At 38.6% G+C, this 27,816-nt stretch overlaps 1 protein-coding gene across 4 annotated transcripts in view; it reads left to right on the top strand.

The window, feature by feature from the left end:
- brd9 (bromodomain containing 9) overlaps nt 1-27,816 on the top strand; it is a 70,383-nt gene that overhangs the window by 31,259 nt on the left and 11,308 nt on the right. For 3 of the 4 annotated variants that reach the window (XM_063069748.1, XM_063069747.1, XM_063069746.1), the window contains exons 8-16: nt 1,052-1,184; nt 3,233-3,308; nt 5,438-5,542; nt 11,608-11,740; nt 14,234-14,345; nt 15,126-15,185; nt 16,332-16,403; nt 17,752-17,860; nt 19,320-19,490. In XM_063069748.1, the coding sequence (XP_062925818.1) occupies nt 1,052-1,184; nt 3,233-3,308; nt 5,438-5,542; nt 11,608-11,740; nt 14,234-14,345; nt 15,126-15,185; nt 16,332-16,403; nt 17,752-17,860; nt 19,320-19,490 (971 nt within the window). The remainder of the gene's footprint in view (nt 1-1,051; nt 1,185-3,232; nt 3,309-5,437; nt 5,543-11,607; nt 11,741-14,233; nt 14,346-15,125; nt 15,186-16,331; nt 16,404-17,751; nt 17,861-19,319; nt 19,491-27,816) is intronic. The other variant, XM_063069749.1, reaches the window with a different exon arrangement.

Raw genomic sequence — 27,816 nt, 5'->3', positions numbered from 1 at the left:
TCTAGAGGACAAGAATGTAAGAGCAAGGATGCAATGCTGAGGCTTTATAATGCATTGGTCAGACCACATTTGGAGTATTATGAGTAGTTTTGGACTCCATGTCTGAGGACGGATCTGCTGGCCTAAGAAATGGTGCACAGTACGTTTACAAGAACACTCCTGAGGAATGAAAGGGTTTACATGCTGTATGAGGAACATTTAGTGGCTCTGGAATTTAGAAGCGTGAGGGGGTTTCTCATTGAAATCAACTTGATATTGAAAGGCTTAATAGAGTAGTTGTGGAGAGGATGTTTCCTCTAGTGGATGAATCTAGGACTGAGGGGCAGCTTCAGAATAAAAGGACATTCCTTCAGAAAGATGAGGAAGAATTTCTTTAGCAAGCAAGAAGGTGGTATATCTGTGGAATTCATGGCCAAGTCATTGGGTATATTTAAAGCGAGGTTGATAAGTTCTTTATTAGTAAGGGTGTCAAGTGTTGCAATGAAAAGGTTGAAGAATGGGGTTGAGAGGGAATAAAAAAATCTTGATGAACTGAATGGCTTAATTCTGCTCCTATGTCTTATGATCTTCTGGAGACATGTAAACTTGCAATTACAGTTCTGACTTTGACAGGAGATGAAGTGCTTTTCACTGCTTTGCCTATTGCTGTGAGAGTCTTCCAGAGTAAGGGTAAAACAGCAATACTGTAACTCTTGAGGTCTCACTCCACCTCACTGCCTCATCCTTCAGTGCTTGGAATAAGCAGGAGTGACATTTCACATCTAGTACAGATGAGCCCAAATGGTTAGGGACCACAACTATAAATGTGTAAGCTGTTCGGTAAGATCCAGCCCAGTGATTCCTTGCTATGCTATGGTTGTATAGTACCAATCACCTTTATCCAATTGCATTACGTTTTTAAGAGATTATAATTTGTATTTTGAAATCTTGTAATATCTTGGTTCTGTCTTTAGTCCTAAATAGAACTTATGTACTAATAGTTGCATCGCATCGGTGGAGCTGATTTACTAGATTGTTCACTTCCTGTTACCAACCTTTTATAATATTTCAGTTACTTATATGAGCCAGAAGGAAATGCATGCAGTTCAACTGACAGCACTGCTGAGGAACATGTCTTGGCATTGGTGGAACATGCAGCGGATGAAGCTCGAGATAGAATTAGCAGAAGTGCTGCTAATTCTAAGGTATATCAGTAAGTCAGTTGGATAAAGGATATGCTGTGCATGAGAGTACAATCTAAAATGGTGTGAAAACATTCCTGACTGCATCTCTGTCTTCTGACTGGAACCATCTATATTTGTAAGATCATTCATAAACAGTACAGAAGGAAGGTACCTGCACCAGAATTCCTGTGCAAAAAATCAGAATGGTCTCCCATACCATACCTCCTCTTCATCACACAGTTTAACATTTCCATTCTTCCTCCCAACTAGTTGTTTGCTTCCATTGTAAAATAAAAGCTGCTGTGGATCCTCCCTCTGTCATTGTCGATATTTTATGTCTTGATAAACCTCTGCAGGGGAACAAACCTGCTGCTCCCTTTTGGTGTTGATGGCTTAGGCCATAAGACATGCAGAATTAGGCCAGTCAGCACATCAAGTCTGTCTGCCATACTAACATAGCTGATTTATTATACCTCTCAACCCCTTTTATCTGCCTTTTCCCTGTACCCTTTGACACCCTTGCTAATTAAGAACCTATCAAGCTCCGCTCAAATATTCCCAATGACTTGGCCTCCACAGCTGTTTGTGGCAATGAATGCCACAGATTCGCCACCCTCTAGCGAAGAAATTCCTCCTCATCTTTGTTCTAAACTGGTGGTTCTCTCTTCTGAGGCTATGCCTTCTGGTCCTAGACTATAGGAAACATCGATATTACATCATTATAAACATCAGTATAGGAAACATCTTCTCCATATTCACTCTATTTAGGCCTTTCAATATTCAGTAGGTCAAGGAGATTCCCCTGCCCCTCCTCCGCCCCATTCTTCTAAACTCATAGTACAGGCCCACTGCTATCAAAATGCTCCTCATACATTAACCTTTTCATTCATGTGATTGGTCTCCTAAATCCCTCTGGACCTGCTCCAATACCAGCCCATCCTTCCATAGAAAGCAGCCCAAAACTGCTGACAATGCTCACAAGTGCAGTCTGCCTATGCTTTATAAAGCCTTGGCACTACATCTTATTTTTATAATCTAGTCCTCTTGAAATGAATACTAACATTGCATTTGCCTTCCTTACCACCGACTCAACCTGGAAATTTACCTTCAGGGAATCCTGCACGGGGATTCCCAAGTCCCTTTACATATCTGATTTCTGAATTTGCTCTCCATTTAGAAAATAGTCTACACCTTTATTCCTTCCATCAAAGTACTTAACCATACACTTCCCTACACAGTATTCCATCTGCCACTGCCTTGCCCATTGTCCCAATATGTCTAGGTCCTTCTGCAAACTCCTGGTTGCCAGCATAGTAATTGATAATTGTTTATCTCTGTGTAAACAATGCAAACCTAATTTGCTCTTTGATATTGTTTTGAGATTTATATTGATTTAGTAAACCGCACCTTCATCAGTGAAGTGAGCTAAAACTTATTTGCCTTCATTGAGCGTGGATGGTGACCAGCTGTTTGTGAGTCAGGTCGAATCTGACTTCTGTGCCCTCTATTTAATTGCTGAAATCAAAATTAAATGGGGGGGTGGAGGGTCAGATGCCGAGACTTACCAAAGGCACTGCCTTAGGATGCACAAGCTGAGGCAATGTCACTACTTGTATTATGTTAGCCTTACAAGACAGCTACAGAATGAGGTGTTCAGATTGTTAATACCACAAAGCTGCAAAAAATAGTTGTCATGGGAGTTTCACATTTTTGTGAGATGGGAGGGCAGTAGGGAAAGGAGCGGATGTGACCCAGTCTTCAGATATGATTGTTTTCAATAATTAACAATTTAAAATGAAAAAGTTGTATAAACTATCTGCATTAGATTTAAAATGGGGCATCCTTGTAAGGATTCATGATATTAAAGACCTTGATTATCATTAATTGTGAGAACCTGTTACTCCAGACTGATCCTTTAGAATTTAGGATACCAACAATGTTTTGTTTTGACAGGAAAGTTCTTGTTTCATGCAAATTTTAATTGACAAAATGGATTGTTAGCTTTAGTGCATTCTGTTGATAACTGAAATAGATACAATTGATCTAACTATATTTGTATTTCATTCCAGATTGGCTACCTCAAAAAGGATGGTGATGGTCCTTTGCTCTTTGCTGTTGTAAACCAATCTGATCCAGAGACTGAAGGCAAGTTTACTCTGGTGCTTGCAATTCTTAAAGTGTTCCAGAGTGCCATAAAGCAAGAGATTTTGAATTGGCAGCAATTTTGACAGCATGTCTAATTTTTTTCATTCACTCATTGGTGGGGTTATTACCAAAAAGGTCATCATTTAATGCCCATACCTAATTAAGCTGATAGTCACCATGAACTATTGTAGTCTTTTGGTAAAGGATCTTCCACAGATCTGTGTATTGCAAGGAATACCATTATTTTCAGCCAGCATTGATAAAGGAACAAGACCCGTACTTCTCAGGATTGTGTGGCTTGGTGGAGAACTTATAGGTTGGCATTCCCAAGTGTCTTTTGCCCTTCTGTGTGGGGCAGGTGGCTGGTACTGTTCAAAAAGGTCTTGTAAATTTGCTGCAGTTAACTTTGCAGATGGAACATATGGTCGCCATAAAGTGAAGGCTGAGATTGGTGGATAGGTTGTTAACTAGATTGATTTAATTGATCCCTACAGTGAATTGGGCAATGCTTGTAAGGCCAGTACTTATTCTTCACTTCTAATTGCTTTTGAAGACAATTACTTGCTTGGTAATTTCAGAGGGCATTCAGTTATCAGCCAGATTGTTGGATCAGGTAAGTCAAAAAGCTTTTAAGGAGTTCTGGGATTTTGATCTGGTGATAGTGAATGTTTTTGAAGTTGCATTCATCCAGGCAATTGGAGGATATCCCATCTTAGTCCTGATCTGAGCCATGTAATTGTTGTTTTGGGATTCGTAAGTTAGGAAGTGAATTATTTTCCTCAGGATTTCTGTCTTTTGACTGTGTAGCTACATTGAGTATATGGCTCTCCCATTTAGTTTCTGGTCAGTGGTAACCTGCCCAGGAATTTTTTCAGTCGGGGATTCATTGATGGTAATGCTGTTAAATGTCAGGGGGTAAAAGCTGAAAACCTTGTTGGATATTGTCATTGCCTGGCACTTAGGTGTGAACGTTACTTGCCACCTAGCAACCCAGCCATGGATATAGTCCAGGTCTTGTTCCACTTTGTTGTTGACTGCTTCATTATATGATGAGTCACAGATGGTCTTGAATGCTGTGCAACCGTCCGTGAACCTCTTACCTTACAGTTGAAGGAAGGTCATTGATGGAACAGCTGAAAATGGTTGTACCTAAGACATTACCCTGAGGAACACGTGATTTATGTCCTGTTTTCATCCAGCTTTCTGGGATACTAGAATGTTAACTAGAACTCTACTATTTTATGATGGAGGCCACTTTACTTCACACCTGATGTACCTTGCATATTGTTGAAAGTGCTTAGGGGTCAGGATGATTTGCATGCCACAGAAAGCCTAGTTTCTAATATTTTTTAACCACTGTATTGCTGTTTTAGTTGAGTTTTACTGAAGGTTAGTACTTCTACTTCACTGCTGCCATGGTAAGTGCAACTCCGTGCCAACCATAATCAATTTGCAATGGGGAAATTATCACGGGGTTATAATGTGGATGTATACTCAATAGCTGCTTTATTAGGTACAGGAGTAGAACACAGTGTGGTTCTGCTGTAGCTCATCCACTTCAAGGTTCAATGTGTTATGCATTTGGCAATGCTCTTCTACACATCACTGTTGTAATGTGTGGTTATTTGAGAAACTGTCAGATTGAACCAGTTTGGCTATTCTCCTTTAACCTCTATCATTAACAAGGTGTTTTCAACAACAGAACTGCCACTCACTGGCTGTTTTTTTCTGTTTTTCGCTCCGTTCTCTATAAACACTAGAGGTTGTTGTGCAGGAATGTCCCAGGAGATCAGCCTTTTCTGAGATACTCAGACCACCTCTGGCACCAACAATCATTCCACAGTCAAAGTCACTTAGTTTATCTCTCTTCTTCATTCTGATGTGTGGTCTGAACAACAAATGAACCACTTGCCCATATCTGCATGCTTTTATGCATTGAGTTTCTGCCACATGATTGGCTAGTTAGATATTTGCGTTAATGAGTTGCTGTCCCTAATGAAGTGGCCGTTGACTGTATATGTGTTTGCAATGTAGATATGTGGACTTGAGAACCTCTTCTGATTTATCATTTGCAATATATACGTATCTGGTTTGAAAATGTGATAAAAGCATTCCCATTGACATTGCAGAGGAAGAGGTTCACCCAGTGGATCTGAGTTCCCTTACAACTAAACTCCAACCAGGAATCAATACAATGGGATTTAAAGATGATCGGAGAAACAAAGCGTTATCGGGTAAGACCTCTCCCCTGAACTAATTTTTGTGAACGGCTGTTCTCTAGATTCCGGAATAGGCTGACAGATTGGGGGGTGCTTTGAGTAAAAGGAAGGAGAGAGAATGGAAATCTGTTGAATAGTCAGCCTCACATCAGCAGTCAGCAAAATGGTGGCCTCCATGTTAGCAGCCTGTTTAAAAGATCAGCCTAGTTTTTGATGGAGCTATTTATTGCATGGAATGTATACAGCAGGATTGAAAAGGAGAATTGGTGGATGTTAAGGAGCTGGAGCTGAAAGTGGGTGACCTCCACATCATTCGGGAGGCTGAGGCGTTGATAGACAGGACATACAGAGAGAGGTAGTTACACCCCAGGTGCAGGACACAGGTAACTGGGTGACCATCAGGAGAGGGAAAGGAGATAGGCAGCCAGTGTAGAGTATCTTGGGGCCATTGAGGGAAACAACCACATGATGCTCTACATTGGCTGCCTAGAGGAAAGCCACAGCTGTTAGGTTTTTGGCAGTGAGCCTGGCTGTTTGCCTCAGAAGGGAATGGGAAGCGGGGAGAGAAGAAGCAAGCTGTAGTGATAGGCAGTTTGTTGGTTAGGGGAACAGAAAGGAGGTTCTGTGGATGAGAATGAGATTTCCTGATGGTATGTTGCCTCCCCTGTGCCAGGTTCAGGGACATCTCAGACCGATTCCATAACACTCTTACATTGGGAGGGTGAGTAACCAGAGGTCGTGGTCCATCCATCCGTTTATTCTATTCCTATCAGATCAGCAATGCCACGTATGTCTTATGGGTAGGAGGGGTGGTGAGGTCCTGCAAAGTGAGTTCAGGGAGTTAAGTGCTAAGTTAAAGGACAGGACCTCCAGGGACGTGATCTCATAATTGCTACCTATGCCACGTACTAGTGAGGCCAGAAATAAGAAGACCAAACAGTTTAACACGTGGAAATGGTGCAGGTGGGAGGGCTTCAGATTTTTCAATCATTGGGCTGTCTTCCAGAGAAGGTGGGACCTGTACAGTAGGGACTGTTTGCACCTGAACTGGAGGGGGACTACTATTGTAGTGGAAAGGCTTGCTAGGGCTGCACAGAGGGGTTTAAGCTAGAGTTGCAAGGGAATGGGAACCAGAGTGCTGGAACAGATAGTGGAGTGATTGTGAAGAAAGATGTTGTTAGGCTTATATACAAAGTCAGGAATCATAAGGTTGAGAATGCTGAGACTCGTGGTGTAAGCTGCGTATATTTCAATGCAAGGAATATTGTAGGAAATTGTATTAGAGCATAGATCAGCACGTGGAACTATGACATTGTAGACATTAGTGAGACTTGGTTGCAGGAGGGGCGGGACGGGCAGCTCAGTGTACCAAGGTTCCATTGTTTTATATGTGATAGAGCAGGAGGGATTAAAAGGGAAAGGCTGTCGTTACTAGTCAGGGAAAATGTCACGGTAGTGCTCAGGCTGGAGAGCTCGTCTAGTGAGACTTTATGGGTAGAATTGAGGAATAAGAAAGGTATGACCATGTTAATGAGACATCACACAACCGTCCATGGGATTTAGAGGAGGAAATTTGTAGAGAGGTCGCAGTCTGTTGCAAGAAACAAGGTTGTGATGGTAGGTGATCTTAACTTGACACACATTGACTGGGGCATCCATACCATAAAAGAGCTGGATGGGAAAGTTTGTCAGACGTGATCAGGAAAGTTTCCTTGATCAGTCCCAATGAGAGGATGCAATACTAGATATCCTATTAGGGAATGAGACAGGGCAGGTGATGGAAGTTTGTGTAGGGGAACACTTTGCATCTAGTGATCATAATGGCATTAGTTTCAAGCTAATTATGGAAAAGGATGGGTCTGGTCCTCAGGCTGAAGTTCTGAATTGAAAAAAGGACAATGGCATCAGAAAGAATCTAGCAAATGTGGATAGGGACATATTCTTTTCAGGCAAAGATGTACTTGATAAGTGGGAGGCCATCCAAAGTGAAATTTTGAGAGTATAGAGTTTCTACATTCCTGTCAGAATAAAAGACAAGGATAATAAGTTTAGGGAACCTTGGTTTTCAAGAGATATTGAGGCACCAGTTAAGAAAAAGTAAGGAGGTGCATAGCAAGTATAAGCAGGTAGGAACAAGTAAGATACGAGGACTATAAGAAATGCAAGAGAGCACTTAAGAAGGAAATCACGAAGGCTAAAAGAAGGCATGAGGTTGCTCCAGCAGACAAGGTGAAGGAGAATCCTAAGGGGTCCTACAGATATATTAAGAGCAAAAGGATAGCGAGGGACAAAATCGGCCCTCTTGAAAATTAGAGTGGTAATCCATGCGTGGAGACGAAAGAGATGGGGCGATCTTAAATGGAATTTTTGCATCTATATTTACTTGAGAGACGGACACAAGAGTCTGTAAGAAGTGAAGCAAAGCAGCACCCAGGTCATGGAACCTATACAGATTATAGAAGAGGAGGTATTCGCTGTCATGAGCCAAATTAGGGTTGATAAATCCACAGGACCAGACAAGATATTTCCTTGCACCCTGTGGGGGGCAAGTAAAGAAATTGCAGGGGCCCTAGCAGAGTTGCTTAAAACATCCTTAGCCACAGGTGAAGTGCCAGAGGATTGGAGGATAGCTAATGGTCTGTTTTTTTTTAAGAAAGGCTCTAGGAATAAGCCAGGATTTATAGGCTGGTGAGCCTGACATCAGTAGTGGAAAAGTTATTGGAAGGTATTCTAAGGGACCAGACATGTAAGTATTTGGATAGACAGGAACTGATCAGGGATAGTCAACATGGCTTTGTGGTAGGTCATGTCTAACTAGTCTTACAGGATTTTTGAGGAGTTTACCAGAAAAGTTGATGGCAAGGAGGTGACTGTTGTCTACTTGGACTTTAGTGAGGCCTTTGAGAAGGTCCCACATGGGAGGTCGGTCAAAAAGATTGATCAGGAGGTCTAAAAGAAAACCTGAGGTCGCTTAGCATTCAAGATGGAATAGTAAATAGAATTAGACATTGGCTTCATAGGAAAAGCCAAAGAGTGGTAGTAGATGATTGCCCTTCTGACTGGAGTCCTGCGACCACTGGTGTGCCACAGGGTTCGGTGTTGGGTTCATTGTTTGTCATCTATAGCAACGACCTGGATGATAATGTGGTAAATTGGATCAACAGATTTGCGGATGATGCCAAGATGTAAGTGAGCAGCGAGCGAGCTATCAAAGCTTGGAGCAGGATCTGGACTAGTTGGAAAAATGGGCTGAAAAATGGCAGATGGAATTTAATGCTGACAAGTTGCATGAAGGGAGGACCAACTAGAGTAGGTGAATGGGATCACAGGTAGATGGGATCATAAAGAAAGCTTTTGGCACATTAGCCTTCATAAATCAATGTATTGAGTACAAAAGTTGGGGGGATGTTTTGTTGAAATTGCATAAGACATTGGTGAGGCCTAATTTGGAGTATTCTGTGCAATTTTGGTCACCTACCTACAGGAAGGGCATTAATAAGATTGAAAGAGTGCATAGAAAACTTACAAGGATGTTGCTGGGACTTCAGAACCTCAATTACAGGAAAGGTTAAATAGGTTAGGACTTTATTGCCTTGAACATAGAAGACTGAGGGAAGATTTGATAGCAGTATACAAAATTATGTGCAGTATAAATAGGTTAAATACAAGCAGTCATTTTTCACTAAGTTGGGTGAGACTACAAATAGACACCATCGATTAAGGGTGAAAGGTGAACTGTTTAAGGGGAACATGAGGGGGAACTTCTTCACTTGGGGTGGTGAGAGTGTGGAACTAGTGGTAAATACAAGTTTGATTTCAACATTTAAGAGAACGTTGGAATAGGTACATTGATGGGAGAGTTAATGATCCGGGTGCAGGACAATGTAACGAGGCAGTTCAGTGGTTCAGCTGAGCTGAAGGGCCTGTTTCTGTGCTATAGTGTTCTAAGCCTCAATGTCTCTAGATCAAATCACCACACTGTGTATTAAGGTAAAACAATATAGAATATATTGTAACAATTACAGAGCAAGTGCAGTGCACGTAAACACTAAGGTGCAAGATCAAACAAGGTAGCTAGCCTTATAACAGGTAGAAGCTGTACTTGAGGCTTTTGTGTCTTCTGCCTAATGGAAGAGGAGAATAGAGAGATTATCTGGTGTGGGTGACGTTTTTGATTATGCTAGCAGCTTTACTGAGGCAGCCAGATATAGACAAACTCCATGGAGGGGAGGCTTATTTCTGTGATGTGCCAAGTTATATCCAAAACTCTGCAGATTCTTGCGGCCCTGGCAGAGAAATTGCCACACCAAGCCATGAAGCATCCCAATAGGATGCTTTCAATGATACAACGATAAAAATTGGCAAGGGCTGTGCCAAATATCCTTAGCCTCCTGCAGCAGTAAAAGTGTCGGTGAGCTTCTTGGCCACAGTGTCTATGTGGTTGACCCAGGAGAGGCTCCTGGTGATATTCATTCCTGGGAACTCGAAGCTCTCAGCTGTCTCAACCTCAACACCACTGACGTGGACAGGAGCATGTACAGCTCCTCTTTTCCTGATTTGAATGCTGTAGGCCGAGACTTTGTAGAGAGTGAACTCCCAGTTAATCCATGGTTTCTGGAGCCTGTAAAGATGCATGTAGAAATAGGGTAGCACCTGGAGTAAATTATAGAAAATTCAGGAAACCTTTTCTCCCAAAATCAAAGCAATTTGTTTTAAATAATATAAATTAAGTAAATCTTCAAATACAGAGATGCTATGGTGTGCTGGTTCATTAAAAAGAAAGAGTAAGCATATACATAGAGCAAGCTGTTGGTCAGGTGAATGGCTTGTTGTCTTTTATTGCAAGCAGTTTGAAAATAAAAGAGTAGGAAGCTCTTGCTGCAGTTGTTTAAGCATTGATGCAACTGAGCCTGGTATACTCTGTAGAATTGTCTCCATGTCTGAGGAAGGATGCTGTTTCCTTGGAAGTAGTGTAGAAGGAGCATAAACTTACAGCATTGGTTCTTGGGATGAGTGATCTGTCATAAGAAAAGCAATAGAATATTGTAAGTCTAGGTCATCAAGAATGAAAGAAAATCCCTTGAGACATACAAAATACCAAGAATTATGGAGAAGGTATATGCCAAGGAATCCTTTTTGATAGGCTGAAGAATCTGCATACATTAGTTAAGGGCAAGTTGTATATTTCTGATATGAGGATATTAGTTATCTGGAACTCTGTGCTAGAGAACTATGGATGTTTATTAACTGTTAAAGTAGTTAATTTTAAGAAACTTCAGTAATATACTGATTAGGTGGGAACTTGGGCTTGAGATATTGTTTCACCAATGATATTGAATAGAAAAGAAAGTAGCTGCAGGGCTCACTAATGCTTAGGTTCTTACAGATATGTAATGTTCCGACATTGAGGATTATGGTTTAATTTGATTTTCACAATTTTGGGAGTGAGTATTTTTCCTGTTACCATTCATCATGTTTCCTGATAACATTAGACCTTTTCAGTGATTTCTGTATCCACCAGATGTGAAATATTAGACTTTTTGCCTCTCTGTGCTAAGTAATTTAGTACATTGTTATTTACTGAATTTACATATGCCAATTTTTTTGGTATCTTTTACAATATATATTACACATGTGAAATGTCTTTGTTATTCTTTGCTTTTTTATTTAATCTCATGATTCCATCAAGACATTAAAATAATTTTGAGAAAAAACTGAGAAAATTGGGTATGGGGAAATAAGTTATAATTTGAGGGAGATATTCCTGTATATTTTTAAAAATTTGAGAGATATTGCTGTACTGCCTTAAAAATTGAATTACATTACAATGATTTAACGGTTAGTAGGTTGATTGGTCATTGTAAATTGTCCCATGGTTAGTTTAGGGTCATTTGGGGATTGTCAGTGGATACTGGGTGGTTTGACTCAAAGGGCTGGAAGGGTCTATTCCACACTGTATCTCTAGATAAATAAATGTAATAAAATGCTTGAATTTATCAGAACTAGTGTTCCTTGCTTTCATGTTTAATATGAGACGTATTGAATGCAACAGCATTAAGACTTTTCTTTATCCACTGCAGTTACTTATCTCAACTGTGTGTACACTGCACAGTCCATCCAAAACAACACCATCTTCCCAAATCTGACTCCAGAGGAGACAGAATTGCTGTATTCCACATATGGAGAAGAAACTGGGGTTCAGTGTGCCTTAAGGTAATACAAGTCATAGATATGTGCTATAGAGTAAGCATTTAGTTTTCGAAGTTCAAAAGTAAGTGTTACTATAGAAGTACATATGTCACCATATACAAACAACCCTAAGATTAATTTTCCTGTGGGGCACACTCAGCAAATCTAGAGAATAGTAACTAATATAGGATCAGTGAAAGATCAACCAGAGTGCAGAAGACAACAAACTGTACAAATGCAAATATAAATAAGTAGCAATCAATAACAAGAAAATGAGATAAAGAGTCCTTAATGGTGAGATCATTGGTTGTGGGAACATTTCAATGAGGCATCAAGTGAGTGTAGTTATTCATTTTGATTAAAGAGCCTGATGGTTGATTGCTTTACTATTTCATGTAGAAAAATATGGGTCCACAATCCCTTATCCGAAATCCTTGGGGCTAGTTGCAATTCGGAATTAAGAATTTTTCAGATTTCAACCCCCCCCCCCCATACCAAAAAACACATATGCTCAAGTCCCATATTTAACCTGTCTCAGTGTGGTGGACTTTAGGACCCGGCGGCGCACCAACCCTACACACATCCTCCCGTATACTTTAAATTATCTCTAGGTTACTTATAATACCTAATACAATGTAAATGCTATGTAAATAGTTGTTATACTGTATTGTTTAGGGAATAATGACAAGAAAATTTTTTATTTCCAATAAAAACATTCAATAAAACATAAAAATATTCAGCTTCAAACGAACCAAATCAAACACATGGTAAATGACTTATTGGAATAAATGTAGAACGTCATTGTCACTATAAAACTTAAGTAACTTGTCTTTCTGTTTATTTAAATCATATACAGTGGTAGTTACGACACAATTTTCTTCAGTAAGACGCCACACAAACACAACACGATCAAGCTTCTGCAATAACTCCACTTCCTGCGTTATTGATAATGATAGATGCTTCCTTCTCTTTTTCTCATTGTTACCCATAGGGGTATCTGCAGCTCTTTTTGACATTTTCACAGTGGAATTAAACATAAAGTCAACAGTGAACACAAAATATCAGTGCACAACAAACACACATGTAACCAGTACGAGCGCTGAGCCACAACTGACATCTGGCAGCCTCTGCTGGTGCTGCCGCGTCACACCTGAGTGACGTCAGCTGCTGGCGAAAAAAACTTCGGTTTTCGGAGCTTTTTGGATTTCAGAATTTCGGATAAAGGAATATGCACATGTACTTAGAATCAAGTTGTAAACACAAGTAAATCAAGTCTGAGTCAAGTTTATTGTCATATGCACTTACATGTATGCACAGCTGAAGTGAAAAACTTACTTGCAGCATCACAGGTATATTGTATATAAGCAGCAAAAACATGAACACAAACTATACACAATTGACACTTGTTAATTTATGAAATTTAACCACTTTAGTTGTTCCTTAATACCTAAATATGCAAGATATTTTAAAATAGTGAAATTATCTTGAACAACTTTGAATTGTCAAAAGCTACCAGTATATATTGGAAGTGAAGCCACATAAATGAAGCCTTATTACTACCTGCTGCCCACTCAGCATTGCAAAAGGACTGTTAAAAGGAGGCTCTTGTTGGATGTTGCCATTGCTTGCTACATGTGTGCAAATGTTACTTGCCATCTATCAACTTCACATCCTACCGTATTTGAATGTGGATGGTGATGTACCATGGAGAGCATTCTGACAGTGGAGGGGTGGGGGGGTGGGGCTACTGCACAGGACTGAGAGAAGCTGCAGAGGGTTGTAAATTTAGTCAGCTCCATCTTGGGTACTAGCCTACAAAGTACCCAGGACATCTTGAAGGAGTGGTGTCTCAGAAAAGCAGTGTCCATTATTAAGGACCTCCAGCACCCAGGGCATGCCCTTTTCTCACTGTTACCATCACGTAGGAGGTACAGAAGCCTGAAAGCACACACTCAGCGACTCAGGAACAAATTCTTCCCCTCTGCCATCTGATTCTTAAATGGACATTGAACCCATGAACACTACCTCACTTTTTTAATATATATATATTCTGTTTTTTTACACAATGTTTAATCTTCAATATTACAGTAGTTGATTTACTTATTTATTTATTTTCTTCTTCTATATTATACTGCTGCTGCTAAATTAACAAATTTCACGACACATGCTGGTGGTGATAAACCTGATTCTGATTCTGATTCATGAGTCACAAATGGTGCTACTGTGCAGCATATTCCTAAGATGTCGAATATGTCCAGCAGATGGCAGCAACAGTTAACGTATAAAAGATACTCTTGACTAAATCTCACTATGTATATTTGCTGCCAATTAATGCTTTTTCACATAATAGATAACATTTATTTTAGTAAATACTGTTAAGATTCTACAACATTAAAATACAGAAACAACAGGAAGTTGTAATATGACATTTTAAGTTTTGAATGTAATTTTGTAGGATTTTTTTAGAGAGAGTCTAAATTTCCTTTCCATTGTGTATTTTAAAATTTTTTTCTGCAGTTTGCAAGAGTTTGTTAAAGATTGTGGAAGCTCCACAAAGAAAATGGTTGATGATTTACTGAACCAAATCACAGCAGGGGAACATTCCAAAACCGTCTACCACTTATCACAGGTAAGAACAATTTTGCGTGGCTGTAATAGACATTGATAAGGACTGCAAGTTATCTACTGGATCATGCAACATCTCTAGAGAGAGTGCAAAATTTGTTTGATTTAATAGGGCATTGGAATACCCACCTTTCTAGCACAGCTCCAGAGTGGATTCAAGTTACATAACTGAACATAACCATTTGACATTTGGACAAATATCTACAATGATACTTATGACTGGCAGGGTCAGAATTTATTACCCATTCCAATTGCTGTGGAGAACATGGTGCTGCCCATTTGGATTGCCACTGTCTTTTGAGAAAGACACTCCCATAGTGCAGTTCTATTACTTAGAACCACTGTCAATGAAAGGAAATGAATAAATTTCCAGAAGGGGTAACATACTGTATGTTTTATGGAACAGCTTGTATTTCCATACTCCTGCAGCCCTTGCTCTTCTGAGCATTTGATGCCACAGATCTATTTTAGTGCCACTCAAAGACCCCTGTAACAAATAGCTGCACTTCATAGCAGACACCAGGAAATCCTATTATTTTAATATATGCAGGCAATAATTAGAACATGCAGTTTGCTGCCACTTGCATTGATTGGAATGAAAAGTATTGATGTGATTTGGTCAGATCTACCCAAGAACCTGTGAGAGAAAGAGATAGACGATTATGCTGGTAGATTAGGAAGTAAAGACTGATGTGTAGCATAAATATTGCAAAAAGCAGTTGAGCTGAATGAGCTACAAACAACTTATAATAGTTTAACAGTGTTTGAATTCTTTCTTTTTCAGAAGAGAAACGTTGAGCAAAAAACAAATAAAGATACCAAAATGAATCTTGATGAAGTGCAGGTGCGTAGCTTGCCCTAAGATTTTCTTTACGGGAAACTGAAGATTTAATATCAATACTAACCACAAGATGCAAATTAAGTCATGATGGAAAGCTAGTTAAAACACAGAAATAGAGTATGGGTAGAAGCTCTGGCAAACACCCTCCTTTTGCTGCTCCTGATAACCTGAAGATATTCCCACTGTTTTCACGAGGTAAATGGGTCGAAGGGTCACAGCTGTTGAGACTTTGACATCTCTGTTTTTCACTGGGAAGATTATTTTTAGAAACTTGTGTAGGTTCCTGCAACCCCAACCCCCCCCCCCCCCCCCCCCCGCTGGATGTAGGAAGTACTCCCAGAGTGTCGTGAAGCAACAGCAACATGATTTTTTTCCTCAGCCAGGCACATTAAAGAAAAAACGTTGAGAACACCTGAAGCTCTGTTTAGCCTTCCTTAATATGACTAAAGTCTTCGACTACCTTTCACAAAGTGAGAGTCACTTGAATAGCCTGTCTGAATAAGAATACCAAACAAATTTATCTCAGTTTCAGGATTCTTCTACAATCAGGTGACTGCTTCCATCCTGTGCAACAGATCTCCCTCTAAGCCAGTTGCCAATGGAAATGGCATACAGCAGGGTAATATTAGACTGATGATATTGTCATCTCCGTGCAAGAAATAAAGTAACTTTGGTGCTGATCAATTGAACTCTGTTATGCAGATAATTGTTTTTAGTTGTACACTCAAAAGGAGATCTACAAGCAGCTTTTAACTACTACTTCAAGGTTTACAATACCCCAGGCAAGCCCTAAACATCAGCAAAACAGTTCGCCACCAGCCTACCGATCAGACCCAGAAAAATTAATGTATATTGATGCTAACTATTTTTAATGTAGAACACTTTACATATATAAGCAGTCATTTCTGGCAGAGGCTAAACACATAGTTGTGGATACTAGGTGTATATTCAATTGTGCCAGCCTTTCCTGCAGCTTATTGTCATACAGTGGTAACATCCCTGGCATTATTCCGGCTTTACAAAGCAATGAATCTCTATTTTCAGTCTTTCACTGTCTCTATTTTCTAATTCAAGTGTATTTATCTTTTCTGCTACTGACTCACTTTTTGTTTCCTCAGAAACTTCAATGCCTTAACTTTTTTTTTGTAGGCTCCAGCTATTTTTATAAAAGAGGAACCCAAGATGCAACCTGTCTGTACAGAGATATCAAAACCAATAATGGTAAGAGAACTAGAATGTACAATAACTATAATAAAAACACCACGAGTAATAAATTTGATTTAAAGACTTAGCTTATTCATGCCTTTCACAAGTTCAAGACTACTGAACCCACTTTAGATCACATTAAGTACTTTAAAAAGTGACTGGTGTATTTAGTGGCCAGTTTGCTTGGAGTAAGCTCTCATAATGAACAGAAGGTAGGATCATGCTATAATATAGAACAGTGAAATCATTCAATTCCATTAAGTACAACATACATTTGTCCAAAATGTTTAATTTTTGAAGAGGTGGTTTTGTTGTTTTTAGGGAAGTTTGGGCAGGTCTTGTGAAGACAGTGGAACTGTCTGGTACTTGAGTTTGCAAATTAGAGCTGATGTAGCATGGAAATCCTATCGTAGAGATCTATAACGCTCAGAATAGGCGCAACATTCTGTGGCTGTTGAGCTAATGATATCAGACATATTGGTCAATCCTGTGACCATGACTGTGATTATTTGTTTAGGAGCTACTAAGCAGAAAAAATGTCACACTGGTGAAGTGTCCAACAATCACCGAATGTTTTAGCAGCAACTGTTGCCTATGAGAAATGAAGGGAGAGGGGTGGTTTGGGGGAAAGCCGTCTACATATCTATAAATGTCTGGATCAAAACGTTTAATAGCTTGGAAGAAAAAAATACCTTCAGGAAGTGTAAAAGTACTTTTGAGAACTGTGCACATAAAATTCAGGTGAGGGATAGGCAGTTTAGAAAGCTGGAATACAGAACTTTGTTATGAATGCTGAACTTGCATCTTGTATGAAATTTTTAAGCAGAAAGTTAAATGGGATTATACAAAGTGTATATTTGCCACCTTCAAGTCTGCAAAAGTTAACTTTCAAGAAAAATTTAACTCACAGTTGGTCGATTAGCAGCTCAGAAAAGTCAACATGTCACCTCATCAGATTTGAGTGTTTCACTTTTCAGTTATCCATTATCCAGTTGATGATTTTTATTCTCCTTGTATACCACGTTCTATTATATGTTATTGATCAAGAAGGTTGTGAGGGTTTGGGCCAATTCTTCTAGCAGTAGCGAGTCAGCAGAGTGTTTCAAAAACAGGCTTGTGTGAAATGAATAATTACAATTGCATGTATTACCTGGTTTTGGAAAGATCTTCATCTTCCTGAATTGAGACTACTTAACAAAAATCTATCTGTATTAGTGGGTTAATGCAAGTAGATCTGCAGTATTGTGTAGAATATTTTTAAACTGGAAAGTGGTACATTCATCTAGAATTTATGAGAATTACTGGTTAATAATCAAGGTTCCGTGTTATGACTTTTAAAATTGTACTTTGTTCTTTGTTATAGGCTGGAGAGGCAAATGGCAGTACAGGCGACAACCGGCCTGGTCTGGATTTCATTCCTGTGAAGTCTTATTCTGATGTTTCCTTAGATATTTCTTTACTGAACTCACTAGGTAAGTGCATGTTGCACTTGGAACATGGCCTTTCATGTTGGTTGGTTCCATCTTAATCCGAATGTAAACAACAACCATCAAATAAAGAAATACTTTTTCAAAAGAGTCATGAATATTTAACCCTTTTCCTTAGGGGAAATAATATTATGAAACCAAAAGTAGATCATCTTGTTGCAAAGTCTTAATTGGGATTGCCATAATTAACTTTTGCTTTTCATTGTCACATATGATGGACTGGAGTATATTTAAACTTCATAATCATTTTCTCTCTTTGCTCAACTTCTGAGGGATGCTATCATCAGGGCTTGAGGTTGATGTCAAGCAAACTATTGATGGAAGTTCCTCAAGAGTGTCATCTTGGCCTTTATATAATCTAACGATTTCAGTAATGCAAGCAGGTGAACTAATAGAAGCATGAAGATAGTTGTGTTGCAATAGTATATTTTTTAATTTAGCAGAACTATGACTTGCTGACTGTTTCCAAATCGCCAGCTGTAAACATTGGGCTATTAAGTTTCTTAAGGATGTAGCGTACACTCTATTTACTTGCAATTTGTGTCAAGAATACCAAGTGGAGTTTTTATTGACTGCGTAAAAATTACCAATACCCAACAGTAAGTTCAAAGCAGTTTCTCTGACTTGTTTTAATTTTGTCTTCATAGTTAAATTGCAAAATTATCACCTTTTGATGTCTGTTGGAATTGCTATTTCTTACAGACATACCTTTCTTTGATCTATGGAATTTTCAGGTCTTCTCAAATGAGAATTTCTTGCTTGATTTTTTTTTTGTTGTTGCTTTCCTGCATTATTTCTTGAACGGTAGAGCTTTCATCTTAGTTTTCACAGCACTGCAGATCCAATACTAAATAATTTCTGTGGTTCAGTAGTTTGAACACTTCTCATTCTGAATCATTTTAGCAAAAAGAAATGTCCGACATTGGCAAATTTTATATGATTATAGATAAAATATTTACCTACCAAAATCCAAACACTGAAATGCTGTGACTTCTGTAAATTGTTTAGTTATTTGATTAGCTCATTAATTTACCCTGGAATGCAACTTTGAAACCAGTTGAGTTGAAAGTCACTCTCTTCATGTCTGCATTGTTTCCATTTTTAAAAAAAATTGAGTCGGCAATCATGTTGCTGATGGGTTTGATTTGTAGATTGATCTTGGATCTATAATTTTTTTTACTAACTGAGCAATGTTCCTCATAAGGCCAGATGATAACTGGTTTCTTATAGTAATGGAGGTTACTGAAATGAGAAATGTTCTATTTCTCACTTCTAACAACCTTTTCTAATGAGCAGAAGAATTCCTGGTTTTCTGGGAAAAAAAACTTTTATATTTTGCTCTATTTGTGCAGATAGAATTTTACTTACCTTATCCCTTGAGAGTTTAACCAGCTTTCTAAAGCTACTTAAACTGTACTTTAATTTAAAATTTGTCACATTTTAGGGAAAGTAGTGAAGAAGGAGCCTGATCACGATGATAACCAGAGAAATCTAGATGAGACCACCAAATTGTTGCAGGATTTGCATGAGGCTCAGACAGAACGTGTCGGTTCCCGACCTTCTTCAAATCTCAGCTCAATCTCCAGCAACTCCGACCGTGAGCAGCACCACCTAGGTATAAGCTAAGTTAAAATAGTTTTGGTCCAGTTTGCACCTGATGAATATAAATTGATTATTCTTCAGTAACTTTTCAACAAAAGCCTCTTTAGCTGTTTGGGGAAAAGTATGCAATATTTGTGTCTCGGCATGTTCTGCCCTACTGTAGACTTAAAAGTTGAAGATAAATGCAGATGATGGACGCTATTTAAGCTTGATACTCTTCCTTTTGAATCCTTTTGCTATTTATTCTTTTTGTTCTTCACCCCACTCTTCTGCTTCCTCACTAATTCAGTTGATATTTGAATGATTCCAGAGCTAATGTCTCCACTAACCAGCACAGAAGATTATTCCATGCATTATTAATTTCTGTGAAGAAATGTATTCAGGTATCAATTCTGAAATTGCCTTGTACACCTCTCTCGCTTAACTTGCAGTGGAGATTGGATTTAAAATTTCTGATTCTTTAAGGTCATTCTTAATTACTTTAATGATTGTAGAAGTGGAGTTTGCCAGTTGATCAGTTGGTCAGTAGGAGTCAAACCTTTGCTGCTAGTAATGTTTCTGCCAAACCTCAGGGTTTAATACTCCATTTATATTCTCTATGTCATCTGTCCACTGCAACTTACGTTATGTTATTCAACTCATTTTGTCTAAGCTATACTTGCACAAAGCCCTGTTCCCACATGAGAGATATTACGGTTTTAAAAAAATAATGTTTGTATAAAATATAAGATCGCCTTTGTCTAAAGATGCATTTCTAGAAGACTGAAGTATTTTCCTCTGGTTCATTTTTGTTTATATCTATCTATTTATACCTATTATATATGCTGTTTCAAAAGTTTAATAGGAAACTTGGTGTACAAGTAAGTTGTTTTATGGTTATTATTGTAGCATATTTTAAAAGATGTTTGAACTTCAGATTAAAAAAAACATTTCATCACAACAAAACCACAATGGCATGGGAGAGAATGAGTCAGAATTATTTCTTATTTTCCTGGTACCCTGCTTAACGCTACTCAGAGCTCTGATTTGTTATAGTACACTTGGCCCTCCAGATACGTATGTCTACTACATTTTTTAAAAAGGGTCTCTGTTTAAGATAAGTGCGGCTATGTTGGGTATCTAGTGTGACCTCCTGCCTGTCACACTGGCTGTGCAGTGCTGTGCCAAGAATCTGCAGCATACACATGTCTTTCAGTGGCATACAAGTAGCAATGGATTGCTGAGGGCTGGTGTTGGGCAAGCCATATGGAGCATTACAAATGTTCAGTGATGAGTTGGCAAGAGGAATAAAAGCCGTTGCATGGGACCAGCAGCACATATTTCATGTGTTGACAGGTCACTTGGATCCAACAGACATTCTCATCACCCCTCACAGATTGGGCTCTTCACACTGAGCTTTGAAACAATGCATTGTTGCTGGAGCACAATAGAGGGCAGGAATTTCAATAGTTCAGTAGTTCCATTTAATATCAGAGAACGTTTACAATATACGATCTGAAATTCTTACTCTCTTCAGACATCCTCGAAACAAAGAAAAAAACAAAGAATGAATAATAGAAAAAAGATGTAAGAACCCTACCCACAACCCAGCAGCATCAACTCTCCCCCCACTTATTCTAGCGTAAAGCATCGGCATTCCCACCACCCAATATGCCAGCAACAGGAAAGTCCTCAAAGAGAGACCACAGTCTATAGTACATCAAAAACTAACTGCCCACTCCAACAACATTTTTGATATCCCACAGGCGCAAGTGCTCTCTCTGTCTCTGTCTCTCTCTCTCTCCCCCCTCCCCCTCTCTCTCCCTCATTCCCCCTCTCTCATTCTCACTCTCACAAGGGAGATATCGCTCCTTCAATATTGATAGGGAAGACAACAGTTGCTGTTTTAACGCAGTCTGAAACGTGGCTTTTATTTCAAGTTCTCCAACTCAAGAATCAGCAAATTGATTAACGAGTGCAGAGCCCTGTCTTCGATGTTCTGACTCCCGCTATGCTTTAGTGCGTGACACTGGCAAGAATTTATGTCCACAGGGCCACGCAGGCCCCGAAGTCACCCGACTTCAGGCTGAACCTGGACATACTGAAATGCGGCCGATTGGCGAGCTCCAAGAATGGGAACGTGCTGTCGTGCAGAACCAGTGTTGGCTCAAGGTCAACATAGTTACATTGCTGTTTGAACAGAGATAATAAAGTGCAAGCTTTAATTAATTACGAGTTGCATAGTGAATTTTCTAACCTAGTTCCATTGACGAATGAGTAGTTTTTGAGTGTCGCTGTAGATCGAAGATCCTGTTAGGACCCCAACCACCTTGAAAAGGAACATAAAGACATTAGAATAGGAAGATTTTTTACTGTTTTGCTGATGAGCTGGGAGAAGTCATCTGCTGGAGCCATACTACTAGCAGGAAAGGAGGGCTTCATGTCCTGTTCTCAATACAGCAGCAGGGGTAGAAGGGTTCTCACCAGATTCCGACACAGCAGTGTTGTTGGTAATGAGACCCTATGTATAATGCTCTAATGACCCTGTTTAGGACTGATTTCATTATCACTCTCTTTCCTGGTAATGCATCCAGAGCCCTAAGCAAGGTAGCATTGACACTGATAAGATTAATGATAACCTTATCTGCTAGTATTGCTTTGCAAGTAAAGCACACACATCTACATTTTGAATTTATGCTGTTAGTTTGGGAATTGCAGGTATTATTGTAAACTGTTGACAATCTATATTTTGTTAATACCTCCAAACCCCAAAGGAGTAGCAGCAGTGGGTGCAATACAAAAATCCAATGTTCCTGCACCAGATCTTTAGTTGCCTTTTCTCAGTCCTTTGACTACCTCACACGCCTCCTTTGCAGTGTGCCATATTTAGTCCAGTTTTAGCTTCAGGTATTTAAACTAAAATATCTATCTAAGCATTTGATCCATTGCTTTTGTTCCGGTCAAGGAAGAGACAGAAGAGAAAGGAATAGAAGGTAATGCTGATAGGATTGGATAATGAGGGATGGAGGCAGACTTGTGTGCAGCAGTTTGGCTCACTGGTTTGGATGAAACTAACATTAATGAGGATAATTCAGATCAGTAATACCATCTTAAAAAATATTCCTGTTGAATTTGTATGAATTATAAATTGGATCATGTCATTTTGGAGATAGCATTGAAATCATGTGGATAAAAGTCTGAACCAGAACTGTGAAGTCCACTGAATGTTGCATGCTGGCTTAGATGCAAATCTGCTCCAGGCGATGAATTAATATTTTATAATAAAGAGTGGATCCTTCAAAGCAGCAGCACAGAACTAAACTGGTAAAGTAATAAAATATTGGAGAAATAACCCAATTCCAAAGTGGGCACTGGCACTTCTTTTCCAGCTCAATAATGATGTCAGTGTTAATGAGCTCCAGTTGCAAATTCATTTGGTGTGCCTTGAGATAAAACTCTCCACTCAAGTGCTGCCCAATATTAAAGAAAATAGTTGTGAAAATTAGTAACTGTAGTTGTTAATTATAAAATATATTTACCATTAGTTACTTCAAGCAATTTTTGGATTAAAGAGGTATTTGTTTCCTGAAACTGTTTATATTTTATCTATACTCACTTAATAATGCAAATACTGATACCTAGGGGTAGGATCACCCTGTATTTGATGGTTGTGATTTAGACACTTGGTCATGCAAATATTTAATGACCGGTTGTATTGACAAAATTTATAGGACTGTTAAATGCTCCCCCTATAGTTAATAAAGAAGTTTCTCAGTTTAAGTGAGAACCTGAATAAACTGCTTGATAATTATTCAAGCATAAATGTTGTTAAGATATTAAGACTCTTTATAGCATCAGTAAACTCAAGTTTATATCATAAACGTTTTATCATCCAACATTCCCTTTGAGAGAAAATAGGCTACAGGAAACTATGCACATAATTCGGCCCGCTTCAAAAGTGACATTGATTTTCCTACAAACACAAGAAAATCTGCAGATGCTGGAAATCTAGAGCAACACACACAAAATGCTGAAGGATCTCAGCAGGCCAGGTAGCATCTATGGAAAAGAGTAATGAGTCTTCGTTTCAGGCTGAGGTCCTTCATCAAGACTAGAAAAAAAGATGTGAATTCAGAGATCCTCTGTTGAGTTTGTAAACTTACAAGCCAAAAGTAGTGGACTGTCTTCTGTCCATAAGTACCTCTCGAATTATTGATGTCAAACAAAGTCACATGTGAAATTTGATTTCAGATTTACTCGAGGGTGAGAGAAAAATTATATGCTATTTGGTTAAGATCTGTGTTGAGCTTACAAGTGATTTTTATTTAGTACATGGAAAGTAGGAATGTTCAATGACAAGGGCAGCATCTTTTTGTAGTCCTAAAAAAACATCAAAGAACTCTTCCTGTTGCTAGTATAATCCTTCAAAAGGGGCAATCATTTTTTGAGATTGTAATGCCACACCTAACTCTGTGTTACATGAAGTCAAAATACAACTTTAATTTGTCTTAAGTTGTTTCGAGGTCCTTCAAATGGAAGCAGTTTTCATTATCTTCTAAGACTGCTAAATCCATCGTCTTTATGACAGTACCAAAATAGATTGATGTATTTAGTTTTTGATTATTTTTCTTTTATTGGGAATAGGTGTGTATAGGCAATGTGCAATTAGCATGGGCAGCCAAGGGCAGAGGACAAGGACGGGCTTGACATCCAGTATTGAATAGCTGGGCCTGTTGGCAAAGAACTGACGGTCCCTGCACATCTATAACACCACCTTTAACTGGGAGTGCCTAGAGAGGAAGGTTCTAAAAATTCTTGTTAGTGTAATAGATTGAAGCTATAGATGGAAAACTCAAGTATAAAATTCAATTATGCTAGTTACTAGCAGATTTATTTTGCAATTATTTCTGATAGTAAATAATACATAAGAGTATGAGGAGGCCATATATCCCCTTAAATGTGTTGCCAAGTGTAGTTACATAATTAAGCCCGTTACTCCGACTGGGGCATAGGCTGCCAACAGCGAATTGCCGGAGTCTGCTGTCCTGAAACTTCTGTTGGTGTTTCTGAGATTCTAAGCTTTTACAGGATGGAGTTGCTCACCCCATGCCCGACCCTTCTCCTTTCACAGACAGGCTTGGAGCTGTCCATGGCGGAGTTTTAAACCTGTTCGGCTGTTCATTAAAATATTGAGTCATCTAATTCACCAATTCAACTATTTTTTGCCCAGATTTATTTATTTTTGCTCCAAAACTTTGTTTTCCTCATCCAAAAATGCATCTCAGCCTTGGGGATATTCTTGGTGCTTGAATTTGCAGTTTTTTAGTTCAGTTGACTTTTTTTTCCCCATTTTGCTTTTGGTGATGTGCCAAATCATCTCGTTTTGGTTACTTTAAGAACATTTTATATTATCTCTCTTTAGTGTCTTTCTGACTCCATGGGTAGCTAAACTGCAATTTATGAAATTGTATGTTCGTAGTCAATTATAATCAGTTTGCCATCAGTTCTGATGTAAGGTCTTTGACACAAAAACATTAACTAGTTTCTCTTTCCACTGACTGGCTGAGTTCTTCCAGCATTTCTGTTTTGTTTCTGCTGAACTGAATAGTTCAAAGCCTTGCTATATTCTTTATTTCTGTACATCATCCCCCTTGAGTAAAGGTCAATGTCCAATTTCATGTCTCCCAAATTATTGAGTAGCAGATTGTTAAACGTGAGACTCACATCATTTTGCAGATTGTAATTGAGCATAATGAAAACTTGCCAGAACAGAAAACAATTGTACAATTTTTATACTTGTAATTGCTGTTTGAAAATAAACTATCATTAATGTTTCCCACCTAATTTTAGTATAAAGATGTGATGCTGTAATTATTATTCCTGCTTTCTGATGCCAGGTACTCTGCTCAACTTGAAATTACAAAGAAATTGAAACGTGAAAAGTTATTGAGCCAGTCTATCCATATTAGTGTTTATCCTCCACACAGTCTGTACTCTTAATCCCATTACCTTTGTTTAAATGCATATAACCAACCCAGATATTTAAAGGCTATCCTGGTTTCTGTTTTTATTTTCTGATACCGACAATATTTGCTTTGTGGCCTATTAATTTTGTTGACATCATCATAACAGGCTAAAACTAAACAAGACCAATGGTAGGAAACTATTAGGTCATCTTTATATTTTAAATTGTTTTTTTTAATATCCTTGTCATAGAACTCAGAATTCTCTTAATTGCTGTATTTTTATCACCATATCAGCATGAGGAACTGGTTTAAATGACTTGTGAGCCTGAATGCCTAAATCCTTTAGTTCTTGTAAACCACCCACTTTTATTTCTCATGTAGTCCTATTATACATCCTTATATATTTTTATGCAAGCAGTAAAGACCACCACACACTTACTGCCATTGAATTCTGCACTTTTTGCACATTCCACAACCTTACTATCCACAGCCTTATTGAAAATGCTGAGCCATACATCAGTTTTACTCCTATAACTAAATTGTTGATGGTATGCAGTGAATAGAGTCTATCAGATAACAATATAACTTCCAGGTGCTGCTTCTCTTATTTCTGAGATTCCATGAATAGCCCACTTTATTTTATTCTTCCTTAACTACCTTGTGTAGTATCTTCCTTTTTATTATAATGTGCCTCATCTCTTCAATTAATTCAAGATTTGCCTCTGCTCCAATGTTGTAAAACTTCCTTTCTGTTCAGTTTTAATAGGCTATTGCATATTAGTTCTATGTTCCTGTTTAATTATGAGCACAATAATTAATCCTCTTTGCATTAAAAAAAAAATTACATGATCCTTTATATATGTGCTGTAGTGGAATTACTGTAAATGCTGTAGTGCTGCATTAGAAAGCCAGATGCAATCCATCTAGCATTTTGTGGTCAGTTGCTTTTTTCTGTTCCACTACATTGGGCTTGTACATCACTATCTGTACAAGGAAAAAGTTAGCACAGAAGAGGATGTATCACAAGTCTGTTGCACAGTGGCAGCTATTGATTAAGAGGAGATTTGAACTTTTCAGCTTAAAAGTGAGGAACCTGAGATGTTGTCAAGAACAGTTGTTTACAATAGTAAGTGAATTTGTAAAGAAAATCCTGAAATATTAGATAATAAACAGTTGGAGTAAGATGAAAAAACAGCTTCCAGTTAATAAATATTTTTTTTAATTAATACAGGTCCACAATCCCTTATCTGAAATCCTTGGGGCCAGTTGCATTTCGGAATTCAGAACTTTTCGGATTTCAGACACCACCCCACCCCCATACCAAAAAACACGTATGCTCAAGTCCCTTATTTAACCTGTTTCAGTGCGGGGACTTTAGGACCCCGGCGGCACACCAAACCTACGGACATCCTCCTGTATACTTTAAATCATCACTAATTACTTATAATACCTAGTACAATGTAAATGCTACATAAATAGTTGTTATACTGTATTGTTTAGGGAATGATGACAAGAAAAAATTTTATTTCCAACAAAAACATTCAATAAAACATAAAAAATATACAGCTTCAAACGAACCAAATCAAACACATGGTAAATGACTTATTGGAATAAATGTAGAACGTCACTGTCACTGTCACTACAAAACTTCAGTAACTTGTCTTTCTGTTTATTTATATCATATACAGTGGTAGTTCCGACACTTTTTCTTCAGTAAGACGCTGCACAGACACACTACCATCAAGCTTCTGCAATAACTCCACTTTCTGCATTATTGATAATGATAGATGCTTCCTTCTCTTTTTCTCATTGTTACCCATAGGGGTATCTGCAGCTCTTTTTGACTTTTTCACAGTGAAATTAAAGACAAAGTGAACAATGAACGTAAAATATCAGTGAACAACAAATGCACATGTAACCAGTATGAGCGCTGAGCCACAACTGATGTCTGGCAGCCTCTGCTAGTGCTACCACGTCACACCTGAGTGACGTCAGCTGTTGGCAAAAAAAACTTACGTTTTCTGAGCTTTTTGGATTTCAGAATTTCGGATAAAGGAGTGTGCACCTGTATTGGCAAGTTCTTCATGCAAAGATCACCAGATAAAATTGCAATCCAAAAATCAATTAGAAATAACCTATTGTAGTATTAGGGAGTTTTTTTAGATGGGTGTAAACAAATGGACTTGTGTGGCTTATGTTTTCCTGTGACTATCTGTGGTTTTGTTCTGTAATATGTCGAACATTATTGTCTATGAATCTGCGAGTCTGTTCGACGCAGAGGCGACCTGTCCTGGGGTTGGAGGACAATGTATGTACATTGGGAAGAAGGAACAAGCCTTGTTTTGCCATTTTTGTTGTTGCTTGTTGTGTTCCATGATGTTCTTCTGAACATTG

The sequence above is a fragment of the Mobula hypostoma genome, chromosome 17 (genome assembly GCF_963921235.1).
Source record: "Mobula hypostoma chromosome 17, sMobHyp1.1, whole genome shotgun sequence".
Taxonomy (NCBI): domain Eukaryota; kingdom Metazoa; phylum Chordata; class Chondrichthyes; order Myliobatiformes; family Myliobatidae; genus Mobula; species Mobula hypostoma.
Note: the sequence above shows the minus strand (reverse complement) of the source record. Positions and strands in the feature narration are given on the sequence as shown.